Here is a 13,766-nt window from a genome sequence, read left to right on the forward strand (position 1 = left end):
TTTGTGAAACTAAGAAATAATAAAATTGAACTTTATTTGTCGTCTCAGTTGCTTAATATTGTCTTACTGATTATCATTTTTGATGCATTAGCATATCAATCAGTGGTTCTAAGTTCTTTACTTTCCCCTGAGTCAAACTTTTGAAACAACAACAAAAGGAGGGAGTGTTTAGCCAGAGCTGCTGCTTGAATATTTCAGGTTATGGATGAACTGTCGAGTGTCTGACAAGACCCACTATATAAACTTTGAACACGGGCTCTCTGGGAGACATCGATAGTGGTAAATATTTAATTCAGTGCCTCCGACAATGCATGCCACTGAAACAAATCTTTACTAGATTGAATTTGAGATAAATAGCACGGAAATATCACCAAAGCTGATACACAGATTTTTATGCCATCATTTTGTCAGGGTGGCCTTGTTGGGCTCCTGTTCCTCAGATCGCATATTAGTTTATCTAACGTGTCAGCACTTCCTAAGCAGCAACTGAAGTGTCTGAGCACATTATATGTGCAGTTATAAACAAGATTAAGATACAGTATGTAAAAGCACTTTAAGTACCTGCAGTGTTTTTATAGAAGTCATAAACTAAGATTGCTAATGGTTTACTTTTATCTTAGCATTTAGAGAGCAGACTATAACAGAAAGACACTTGTGAGATGCTCCAAATAGGATTTTAGTGCAGTGAACTGCTAAAATCAACAGAAGATACATAAATACTCCTGCAGAACAATGGAAACCTATTATTACAATTGGAAACACTTCACAGAAGCTGTTAAAAAATTGAATTGATTAGAATTACACAATACAGGCAGCCAGTATTTTATAATGTCTAAAAAAGTCTCAAACTCACACATTCATTTCAGAAACAACTTAATTATGTAACTGCGATTAACAAATCAGCAACACAGTTTAATTTTGAAACTTTTATTCACTTAAATTCTCAAGTGTTAAAGCAAGAACAAAACATTTATAATGTCCTTTGGTGGGATTTTATTACACTTTATTAATACTGTATATGTAAACTGATATTCTTTGATGCCAGCACGTTGCCAATACAAAGGAAAATCAACTGCACAACTAAAAGTAATATTAACAAATAAAATATGTGAATGATAGAAATGGAAAAAAGAAAAGAAAACCATAAACAATTGCTTTTGCATTTGGATGTCTTAAATAGATAAAGGTTGCCTTTTTTCAATCACAGTTCGGCAAAGATACAAAAGGACTACATGACTCTTTTTTTTTTGTTTGCTTTGTCGAGAAAAGAACTTGCAAATACACTGATGGATTTCTATGCACTTCTCATCTGCTTGGGTGAAAACTATCCTCTGACCATGATTGTAGGGAGCGTGGTGGCTCTAAGATAGAAAAGAATCAGACAGCTTTAATTGGAGTATCTTTTTGGAAGAGAGGTAAGAAGGGGAGGGAATGGGGGGGCTTCTTACACATGTGCATCACTAACATCGGACAAAAAAATCTTTCAACCAACAAGGGTTACAGAGTAACGTTCACGAAAGCACAGGTCAGTGGCAGCATGGCGAGGGGATTTGGAGGAAGGGGAGGGAAGGGGGGGGGGGAGGATGAACAGGAGGGAGGATGAGATAGAGCTCGAAGGAGAGACAGAAAGCTAGAGAGGAATCGACATGGGCAAGGGTTTTTGTGTCACAAAGTGGCAGTCCGGACAGATTTCCTTCTATCCACAATGCACTGACAGCAAAGAATGCTTCCTGTGTTTTCTCCTCTTTTTGTTGTATTGAAGTATATGGTTATGTTTCAGAGGCCAGTCTTTGCCATTCAGCGGGGATGGTTTCTTTGAGATTTCTTCTGCGTCAGTCCAGCCAACATTAACTCACAGAAGCATCCCGGGGGGATCGGCGGGCCACTGTCGGCTCGTGCGAGAGCTGATTGGTTGCAGCTGTTGTTGCCGTGGCAATAAGAGAGGAAGTGAACAAGTCTGTCATCTTCAGTTATCCCTTCTCAAACTGGAAGGAGCTCAAGTACCTGGTATGGCTTAGAGGGGGACGGGGTCTCATTGTTCTTTGCTCATTATACTCTTATTAGGCAAACGCTCAGTTACTCGTTTTTCTTTTTTTTAAATAATATCTGGCATTTTTAGAAGTATATGTTTTTTCATTTTTATATATTCTTTGTAATTAAATTAAAAGTTTTTGCACTCATTTGTCTGGCACATTCCCTTTATCGTCAGCGCGAGTGTCCATTGAGCCTGGCGGCGGAGAAGCTCGTACAGTACAGTCCAGAAAGCTCATGGTTGTTCTTGTTTAATGGTTGTTGATTATTTGAAAGAGGGATGGGAAGGTGGGGTGGAGGCGGTGGGGAGTGTATCGCTCCCACCAGGTCATGGGTCTCTTTAGAGCACGGCGGGCCAGCAGGAGGCTTCTCTCAGCAGTGCCGAGCCCAGCAGCAGCAGCAGCAGCAGCCCGGGGATGGACGGAGGCGTCAGGGAGGACTGGCCTGAATCGGTGCCCCCGCAGCCCCCCAGCTCCGTCTCGCAGCGGGGCTTCTCACACAGCAGGCCCGTATAGGCTGATGGACAGGTGCAGCGGACGTTGTTAACACACACCCCACCATTTTGGCAGCGGAGGAGTTCGTTGTCACACACCCGGGCTGTGATGGAAGCAATATGAAGACAGGAGAAAGAGTGAGAATCAAACACTCAAGAGGTTTTGGGTAACACTTTACTTGAATTGTACTGTGATGCTTCAAAAATACATTATAATAGCGCTAATCATCAACACCAGACAATTTTATACAATTCAATTATCAACTCAGCAGCCCTATTAGGATTGGATAAAACTATAATGATCACTGCGGGGAAAAAGGGAATTCTCTAATGCTCTGATTCTAACAGTTATCAAAATTAACAGTATCTTTCAAGTAAGGTGTTACTACATGTTCTTACAGATTTACTTCATCAGAACTTTTAATATATTTCATTATACAACATACTACAGTTGCAGAAATTTTTCAACGCATATAGTAATACAAAGTATTTCATGACAAGGTCTGCAGTGCAAGCAGCATATTTAAAACAGGCAAAATTTCGGGTCAAGTCAGGTTAGTAATGTTAGCGCAAATTGTAAGCAATAGCACACTCGTTAAAGCCACTCTGTGTCGAATTTAACTTTGGCACCCCCAGTGGTGGCATCAGGAAATACACTTACTTTCACCGGGATGGTCTCATTTTTCAATGTAACCCATCAGAATAATTTTGAAGATGGCACAATAACATGAAATATCTACACATAGAGGTTTCAAAGGACTCTCTTATTACACCTAGTTTTCTAGTTCAAGGTGCTGACAAGTACTGCAAATTTAAAAATTTAAAGCCACCTTATATACTGTATATTCACATTTTTACAGTGTGCAGATTTCTCCTCATTCTTTTGATATAAATATAACCTCTATGAAATTTCACATCCTCCTATAATAATATGGCATGAAACTGAACATTATGGTACCTGACATTTAAACATGACAAAAGTGAAGATTCTTAAGTTTCAATACAGGCTAAAAATGAACACAACATTAAAACTTTTATAGTCTACAGTTATAACATTATTCTCTGTATCTATCAAGTATCAAATACAGTATCCCTTTTTAGATACCTGGCAACCAGAGCAGTTTCAACTAATCTTTTGCATGTGAACAGAAACATTCTGTTATATGAGCAAAATCCCTTTTAATCATTTTAATTTCTTTGATAACAAAGCTGATTGAAACTCCATCCCATCAGCTACATTACTGCACAGAAATCCACAGTTTCCTCAAAGCCTGTGAGGCTTTCCCCCAAACAGCACTGACTTTAGACAAACTGAACGTCAAGTGAAAATTGGTGTATATTTAGAGCTGGGACACCGAGGCCACTCTATTCCCAGTGGAGGCAAGCTGTCAAGCAAGCTGGAGGCAAACAAAGCAGCTCTGCACAAACTAATAAACCAACAGAGACAAATAAACTGTGATAAACACAGGGGCCACTTCTGCCCATTTCAGTTCTTTATGGGAGTGGAAAACAATGTGGTGAGCAATCTATGAACTCTATGGGACATAAATATCACAATAACAAATATCAGTCCTCTCTCCTAATACTCAGGATTGGATGCATGCTGTCTCCCAGGAATAGCCAAATAGGGCTTTGATGGGAGGCTTGTTAAGAAACATTGACTCTGCGAATCCTATTTGTGCAACGTCTATTTTGCTGGAGAAAAGGGAGCTGCTGTTTGGCTCGGTGAGTTTTGCTTCAGGCCACAGCTCACCAATTACAATGCACAACTAGATCCAAATAAGACATCTTAACTCTGTCTTTTTTTTCTCCAATTGACATATCAATTTCATGACCCATCCAACCCAAGACACTAAACTAATGAGTCAATAAATATAACTACAGTGCCTATCACAAAAAAACAAAAAACAGTTTCTGTCTTTGGAAAGCCTTTGTTCACCTGGATTTCTCTTTATGCTGAAGCAACAGCTAAAATTGGTAATGAGAAATATCTCCTCCCAGATGAAGGGGGAGGAAGAGCAATCAAGAGTATTAATTAAAGAATCATGTTTTTCCCCAAGAGGCCTTGATACGATCAGGACGCGGGAGAGTCTACTTTAATTAGACAATGACCTTTCATCTTGTCCATCTTATTCCCTTCCCTGCTTTCAGGAAAAAAATGCTAACATGTCTCATATTTCTAAGGATATTCAAGTGGTTTTTATTCCCTTTATGCTTCAAAATTCTCATCAAACATTTGAAATGTTGTGCAAGACATCAATGTGTATGCATATATTTTCAAAGAGAAAAAGCAGCCCAAGGTCAACCATTTGCAACAGACTAGTCGGTGAGGGACACTTGAAGCCCTGCTCAAGCATTGTTTGATAAGGGGTACAAAATGACAGCTTTTAGATTCTACTGCACCTCCAGAAAGAGCCTGGTAATACCGGCATGTTGTTTGCTTGCAGCATATTTAATTTTCACCATGATCAGGATGGGAGTTCCCTTTTGGAAGACAACAACACAAATAGAAACATGGAAGATCTGAATAAGTTGATGGCAAAAGCTTGACATAAAATAACCCTTATTAGTTGATTTAAGATGTGGGCCTACTGTATAGTGTTAGGTAATGCCAGAAGTAAGAAACCTCATATTGATAATGTTTTATTTATCTCCAAAGTCGAGTTGTTTGAATTGTATAAGTTTAGGCTACTTCCGGTGTCCAATAATGCATACAGTACTACCAGTAAATATGAATCCATCTAACTTGGTTTTGAAGATAAATGTAGGTTAACATTAGCTATGTGGGATAGCTGTCTGCTAACAGCTATTTTCAGCAGCATGGATGTTCTTTTCAGGTTGTATTTAGCCTTGAATTAGAGCTGCTTCACTGTCTTCCTGAAAATAGGCTATGCCCAAAAGCAGCATATGAATGGAGAAAAATGCCTTATTTCTCTCTAGAACTCCAAAGAGGGACAATTTAAGCAGCAGATGAGATTTTCAAAGGAAATTTTACATTTTTAATTAACCACTGACTGCCGTCTGGTTTCAAAGGGTAGCTATTGTAGGTCAGTGTTAGCTGACCGGGCAGATACACACCTACCTATTTTCAAATGACTGCCATTTAATGACTGATTTCAAGATTTTAAGGTGAACCAGTCCAAAAATAATTCTGCATAATGCAGTCCAGTTGACTTCAAAGGGAAGTTCAGGTAATGGCTGACCTGTGAAGGCAAAGCACTAAGCATTAAAGTGCTAAAGCCCCAATTAAACAGAGACATTGATTTTTTTTAAAGAAGCATTAATAACAAATTTTATCAATGATGTATCGCTGGGTCAATAAGATTAAAGGCAACAGTAATAGCATAGGACATATAAAAGGACAAACTGACCATCATACTATTTGTTTGGTCCTTGTTCCAGGGGAAGTTTTGGAAAACAACTGTGATAGTGCTACTATTTTCTAATATCATCATGGAATTATTGCGGTAACTGGGCAGTCATCCACAAAACAAAGTAATGACAAATACAGGAAATGCACATTTCTAAAGATCAGTGAAGAGTTGTGTTGAAAGCAGGAAAACTCCTGGTGTACTGTAGAATGAATTATGCTGAGAGCTCTGCACCTTTATCTCCTTTCAGTCTCCCACATTAACCATTTGTCTGCATGCAAACAGAGCCAGCACAGGCAGTAAATGATGAGATTTGTTGCGTTTGCTTTTGATATGAGTGATAATATTTAGAGAGGGGACCTATGAACTAGGTGTGCCTGTCTGGGACTGTGATGTGTTTGATGAGAGATTTGAGTTTTAATTGCATTCTTCAGTCTGCATGCAGATAGAGTACTGCACAGCACAGCACTGGGGAAGCTATGGAAGGTCAAGTCCGAAAAGTTTTCAAACTATTTCAGTCATGCAATAAATCAGCAGTATAAGCTCCTTGGACAGGCATTATTTCAGGTGTTTTGTTGCATTTACTGTAGTCAATATAAGAAAGAAGTCGTCCTTAAACAGCTACATGTATTTTGGGGCCCATTTGCTGTTAAGATTATTTTCCTAATTCCTGAGGAAATCTGTCTTATCAAGTTATTGCCAGAGCAGAAGAAGATTTCTTCCACCTACTAAAACATCACACTAATATATAAAGGAATTCATAGCAGGGACAGAAATACTAATTTCTCTACTGTCGCCTCAATAGACCAGAATGCAATGCGGTCGAGGGTTTCATCTTTGCAGATTGTCAGTACAGTAGAGTATAAACCCAGTGCAGTCCTCGACCAAATATAACACTACATCATTTTTTTCTCAGAGAACCCCCATTCTTTGGGGTTTAAATAAAGGCATTCTGGGAAATGTAGGAAAACATGCTAATTGAATTAATAGTAGATTGAGGAGAGCGGGTACACCAATAGAGTAGTTAATTAAAAAAGAATTTGTATGTAAGTAAAAGGTATAAGAGCATACAATGTTGCACTATGGATCTCATTGTAGGAAGACTGAGAGTTTGAGGACTTAAAGATTTAAATACGTTACACAATAATGTTGGTTTGATTTTTTTTTTTTTTATCACTGCTTCATAGCTAATCTGACAGATTAAACTACTGATCCATGCTTTGCTCTCTCTCACTGGATATGACTTCCCATCTGTTTGACTTGGTCCTGTTTAAAATCAAGAATACCTTTCTTTCACTTTCTTATTTGCATTTAATTACTGGTTTTTGTACAGCTCACTATTGTATTTCACTAAGTAATGCCTTGGGGTCTGCATATGCATGCATCATAAGATGACAGGGGATGTGAGCCATACCAGCCTATGTCTTCACACTTACCTTTTGTGCAGAAACAGATGCGCAATGCTGACAGTGTGTATTCACACAATACACACTGAATATATTAATCAAAAACAGTACATTTTAATGAACATCCATCTGTGTCAGGAACTACTAAAATAAACTGATTATTCGTTTTTCACTGAATTTAAATAATAATGCACCTGAAGCACTTTCTATTTGCATGTTGCAGACTAACAAACACCAAATAGTTATGTGATGGTATTATTTCTGACGATGTGGTGTCAAGCTGATTTTTAAAGTTCAAATCATCCATCTGATTTATATTGTTATTTATTAGATCATCAACCTGTGTTGTTCAATGCATTTCACCAGTTATTTGTGATGTTTTCTAATTTACACTATGATGCACCTCTAAACCTGCCTCTTTTACCTCTACATAACCCCTGTAAACAAACCCCGCACATCATAAGGCAGCACTGCATTCTGTTATAATGAGGCTGCTGTCAGAGAAGAAACTCCTGCTAGAAGCCTTTGCTTTGAGAAACTAACAATAAAACCTGTCATTTGAAATTTTATACGTATAGATTGTTGGCACCATCAATGGACAGTTGATCAATAATAAATTAATTGCAGATTGGTAAATGATGATAATAGAAATATGTCAATGTGTAATGACATCAAAAAGCTTTAGATTGAATATGTCACTTGTAAATACTGAGTATTTGACCATATTTGTATTTTAAGCTGTCAGAGCATGCAGTTATCTGAGCAAATATATATATATATATTTGACAGAAATGTCAAATATATATATATGTATACACATATTCACTTTTATATTCAATTACACCAAACAACAACATTGACTACTTTTAGTTCTGTCTAGTGTTTAGTTCTGTTTTTAGTGCAAATTTTAAACAACACCATTGAAATTATAATAGTCCGCCATTTCTGTCAATAATCATGCAATAAATGTTGGAGGTTTAAATTATTCTTCTTAAAAGATAATAGCATTATTTGTGCCAATGGCAAAGTGATTCCTCCTCTTTACATTCTTCCTGCTATAGCTCAAGATAAAAGTGCTCATTTTCCCTCAACAGAAGCTCTCTCTTGTTGTTATTCTTGCATATTATGAAAGGATACCTCCTCGGTTTTTAATAATTCATCACAAAAAAAGATAAAGCCTTAATTGATCTTATGATATGCAGGTTTGTGTTTGTAGTTGTTTGGGCTGTGTCTGACTTTAGAATTTTCCCAATTTATACATCCCTGATTGGATTCAATCGACCATTTGCTGACATCCTTCATGATAATATTACACTCTGCTTACACAGATCATCACCTTACATCCACAGGAAGAAATAGCGGCCTCCGCTAGAAATTAATCCTTCAAGATCTTGTCATCTTACAGTATGGAGGTACCTTATTTAGGGCACCTTTGTTAGCCAGGACAGAGATTAATGTTGAGCTACACAAGGTAGGCAAATAGATGTCACTGCCTTGTGAAAAAGCTCTATAATTCTGAGGTAACTTAGTCACAATTACAAACAATGCTACAACGGGTGGGTCATGGTTGGTCAAATGCCAATTAGCAGGAATAACCAGCTGTTAGAAGTCTGGCAATCAGTCATGTGAGATTTGTCAACCAGGAAGCTCCAAATATGCCAAACAACCTGTGCCCAAATTTCAAGTGTATTGGTCAAAAAACATATATATTTAAAAAGGCAAAATTATTTGCTATAATAATAGGAATAGATATTACATAAATAGTTATTAACCCGCTAATTGACATGTATAACCAGTGTTTGCAATGGTGATTCTGTTACTTCAACATTCTTCAGAGTTCTTTCTGTAAATCAATAGAGTTAAAACCCTTTATCAAGAGCTGTTACTTTATTTTGTCTACCTCCAGTAGGTTTGTCACTGAAGTTTGACTTGAAAGAAACAATGAAAAATTGGTGACATTTGAAAAAAAATGACTACACATGGCATGCATTTCAAATTGGCTGGGGGAAATACAAACGGTAGACAGTAATAAATGGGCTGGAACTCAAAATGACCTGCATTCCCCTTTAAAAATGTTGGTGTTGGATGACATTGTCCTGTTGTGGACTGGCAAAGGGGTGATGGGATACTCAAACAGATCACAGGCAGCCTGTCAAGCAGTCAATATTGACTCAGCTGTTGTGTTGTTGGTGTGTGACATGGCTGGATAACTGAGTTACTGAGCAGCATGCATCCTGACATGCTATTGCTTTCTTTTCCCCATTTGAGCCATATAGGGCACCTGCTAACATCACATTGCTAACGCAGCCACAGCAAGTGTGAAATGCAGGTTCAGTTAGTGAGTCAAATGACGTAGTATATTGAGTTAGCTCATGTTATGGGTTAGGTCTGTGTTTGTCAAGGCAGCTGGGCAGTCCTGCGCATGTGCAGCACATTCTTCCAGCCAAGCTCAGGAGTCAAAGAGAGAGAAAAGAAATCAGAGAGAGATAGCAAAGAGAGACAGAGCTGAGGGGGAGAACAGTTGGGAGCTGCGTGGGGAGGGTTGTGGTTCTACTTACATTTGCAGCCATCGTCCCACAAATAGCCGGGTAGACACTCCTGACACTTAGGCCCTGTTGTGCCCTCCTTACATATACAAAATCCTGTGCCATTACAGCGATCACTGACTGAGCCAAAGGGATTACAATTACACTCTGGAAAAACAAGACACACACATACACACACAAGCTGGAGACAGGGTGGTGCTTTGACTTCCCAGCACACTTCTAGGATTTTCACAGCGTGGACCACAGTCCTCAAGCTCAGTTATCAACTCAACCATTGTAACAAGGCGCTTAGTAACTTTAAACTGGATAAGAAATGTGGATTGATTTTAAAGACTCATACAGAGAAAATGCTACCATTTCAACTGTAATGGAGACAGAATGAGAAAAGAATGAAGTTGATTCTAGATGCATGAACACTTTGTTTTCATTACAGCATATTTGTAATTACTGTCAAATTTACAGATATACAACTTGCAATGAGCAAATATGCAAAGCATTATCATTAGCTTTGATTTAAGATGACAAAGTGGGCTAATCTGCACATGCTTTTCTAAAATATAAATCTTTCATACAGGTACAGATAGAAAAAGATGGAAAGAGGAGATGGAAAATGACAGTAATAAGATGGTATCAGATGGATAATGGCATGAAACAAAGACAAAGAATGAATGTTAAGGTTTTAGAAGAATGAGTTTGGAACATTGAAATGGGCATTGTTGAAATATGTTCTTTAATTCTCTCTCATTTCCAAATGTATATAACTAGTATTCATTTAAAGTTAAAAGTTATCGTTCTTTAATCATCCTCCAACTTTTTGTCCTCATTGCCAAATCCTCTTCACCATTTACAGAAGAGAATGTTCATTAGCCACAATCAGATTTGTAATATCCTATAAAAAAAACTATTCTGTAAAAAAACTCCCAAAAAACCAAAAAAAAAAAACCTGTCAAGTCTCTAGTGTCCTATGCTCAACTGACCTTCCAGCTTTCCACAGCGACTGGAGCACTCTGCAGTCAGAGTGACACTTATTTTGACAGTCCCTGACCATCACATGGCACCTTCTGTGGCTTTGCTGGCTGCACGTGGCTGCACTCGAGTGACATCCGGGGGTCAGGCAAGGGGAGAGAGGTGACGGCAAGTGACAAACGGGGGGGGTCAGTAAAAGAGAAGCAGGGTGACGGCGATTTGGCACAAGGTAGCGCCTCGCTGACTCTTAACGCCTTGTGACGGGTTTCAGCTGCTACTCCTGAGGCCATTTCATGTATATGACATATGCACTTGCGTTGCACCTCTGACTGGCGGTGTGACTTCTCTGCAACATTTCTCTCAGAACTCTTGTTGCTTGTCAAACTCCCCCCTCAGGACTCACAAATGCACCTGGCACTGAGCACTGTGAATTCACTCTCCACATGCTAGCTAAAGAATCCAATAGGGAACCAAACTGTTGCCTTAGGAACTATGTGAAATGCAATTTTCACACATTTTTACACAGAAGAAAAACAGATGATGCAGTGTATGGATGCCTGCGTAAAGGTCATGGACAAAATAAAAGAAACACCAGATGAAAATGGCCTTTAACTTTGACATCACAACTTCAAAAGCAGCAGTCTTCACAGGCAAATGACACTAAATAGAATACCAATTAGCAGTGTGTCAGCTTTAAACATTTCTCATAATGACTCATTTCATGTGTCAGTTTTTAGAGAGGCATGCTAAAGCTAAGGGAACTGCCTATTGGTCCAAAGGCCCATTATTCCGAAACCCCAATAGTTTGAAAAATGTCCCATTGGACTGAAAGCCCATTAGTCCGATGGCCCGTTAGCCCAAAAACAGATACCCATTGCTGCAAAAATACACACTCTGGAGTCGGAGTTCAGTGACTGCCGGCCTTATACTCACCACATGTTAACATATTGCTCAATTTACATATTACATATAACTCATCACGTAAATCATAATGTATGTCTCTGTATGACTCTTAAAGAAAGACTTTTCATTTTGGCTGATGTTTAACTTTAACGGCTCTTCTGTGAACTAAATTAAATAAACTAAAGTAAGATGTGTAACGTTACTGTTTGACATTCTGAAACACCGCTAGTCAGCACGTCCACAAAATTTTTACAACATGATTTCATTAAAGAGTTCTGCTTTGTGAAATATGATGGCGAATTTATCAAAAGAACTGAGTGAATTGTAAAAAGTCTGTTTGATAAGACTGATGATGAGGCAGCAACACAAACATAACAGTTTTTACTATGCAGTTTGGCCTCTATTAACTATTATATATTATATATATATATATATATATATTATAACGATATTGTTAAATTTAACAGAGCTGAGCTTACTGGTAAACTGCAACTCTTTCTAAACAATCGTTTATGATTTCTTATGACTCATAAACAGACATTAACTCATTAGGCGAACATAATTCAGTATTAATTTTAGCTCCACGTAAAGTGAATAAACGTGATGTTTCCTAGATAATGCTCGTCTGCCTTAACAACGCATTTTTTTTTATAACTGCTGATTTATGAAAACGGAGTTCTACTGAGTGAAACATGACATGGAATTTAGACCTCAGTAATATATAAAAAGTCTGTTTTGTCAGGTAATAAACATTATCTGTGTCTGCTAACGCAGTGCCATTATTTATGGTTAGGTGTTCCGATTAGGCTACCTCTGTCATCTTTTCCCCTTAATATCTTAGTTTATTTTGGCATGCTTGTTAAAATGTTTTATGGTGTGACAGTGTTGTAGTTAAGGTCTAGTTAGGTTTAGGCACTAAACCACTTTGTTAGGGTTATGGTTTGGGTTAAAATACACTAAGATATTAAGGACATAACAGGCCATTGGACTATGGGCTTTCAGTCCAATAAGTTTTTCAAACTATTGGGATTTCATCAAAATGGGCCATCAGACCAATGGCATGGCACCAAAGCTACCTAAATAGTAAAACTACATCTGCTTAGCTCACAAATGATGCTGTTCATCTCTGTACAGTTAATATTTAGCTGGAGCTGGTTAGCTTAGCTCAAAAAACAGCTAAGCTAGGTTTTTGTTAAACAAACAAGATATAGTATGTTAATTCATGAGCTTTAGAGGTTAGAGGTTTCCTTCGGACAGAGCCAGGCTAGTCATTTCCTACAGTAGTTTCCAGTCTTTGTGCTAAGTTAAGCTAAGAGGCTGCTTGTAGTAACTTCATATTTACTGTACTCATATGAGAAGGGGAATACGCATATTTCCCAAAATGTCTACAAATGTCTAAATATGACTATTTCTTGAATGTGGCAAGGGATTTTTTTTATAGAAAATCATGACAGAATTTACCCAAAAAGAAAACTGCATTGGCAATGCAATCAAAGCTTACATGGATAAATGAGGATACCCTTCACAATTAGCTGTTCTGACTGTAAAACACAAGCCTATTTGTGATTAGTGTAGGTCAAAGACATAAATTTTTTCATATTTTAGGTGTTTCTATTATTTTGTGCACATTCTGTATTGTTATTGTTATTGATATCTATTAGTGACTCAGATAATTCACTCATTTACAGTTAAAAGCTTTAAATCAATGTTTGGCTCACTTTATGCCTCTTGAATACAAGCTGACAGCTAGACATCAACTGTAACATACTACATTTGCCCAATATCAGTCCACAGAAATCCATACCATACCTGAAAGAATGACTGAAAGCACTTCAGCATCAAATTTGGGTGTATCTGATTAAAGCTAAATGACTAGCATCCTCAATGACACTCACTCTGACAAGGAGGTTAATGAGTGACACTGTTGTGTGAAAGCAGAAGAAGCAAAAGAGGAAGATGTGAAGACCATAGAAAGACATGGAGGCAAGAAAACGAATGATGAAGCCATAGGGGATGAAAGGTGACACTTTCTCTTGTGACAAGTCAAAGA

At 38.0% G+C, this 13,766-nt stretch overlaps 1 protein-coding gene across 7 annotated transcripts in view; it reads right to left on the reverse strand.

Annotated features, from left to right (window-relative positions):
* Window positions 1-911: 911 nt before the first annotated feature.
* The window catches only part of ntng1a (netrin g1a), a 105,310-nt gene continuing 92,455 nt past the window's right edge, over window positions 912-13,766 (reverse strand). For 4 of the 7 annotated variants that reach the window (XM_067578077.1, XM_067578076.1, XM_067578079.1 and 1 more), the window contains 2 exons: window positions 9,860-9,994; window positions 912-2,628 (listed from right to left, as the gene is read on the reverse strand). In XM_067578077.1, coding sequence (XP_067434178.1) covers window positions 2,372-2,628; window positions 9,860-9,994 — 392 coding nt within the window. In that variant the 3' untranslated portion in view covers window positions 912-2,371. The remainder of the gene's footprint in view (window positions 2,629-9,859; window positions 9,995-13,766) is intronic. The other 3 variants (XM_067578081.1, XM_067578080.1, XM_067578082.1) reach the window with 1 other exon arrangement.

The sequence above is a fragment of the Thunnus thynnus genome, chromosome 21 (genome assembly GCF_963924715.1).
Source record: "Thunnus thynnus chromosome 21, fThuThy2.1, whole genome shotgun sequence".
In the NCBI taxonomy this organism is placed as follows: Eukaryota; Metazoa; Chordata; class Actinopteri; order Scombriformes; family Scombridae; genus Thunnus; species Thunnus thynnus.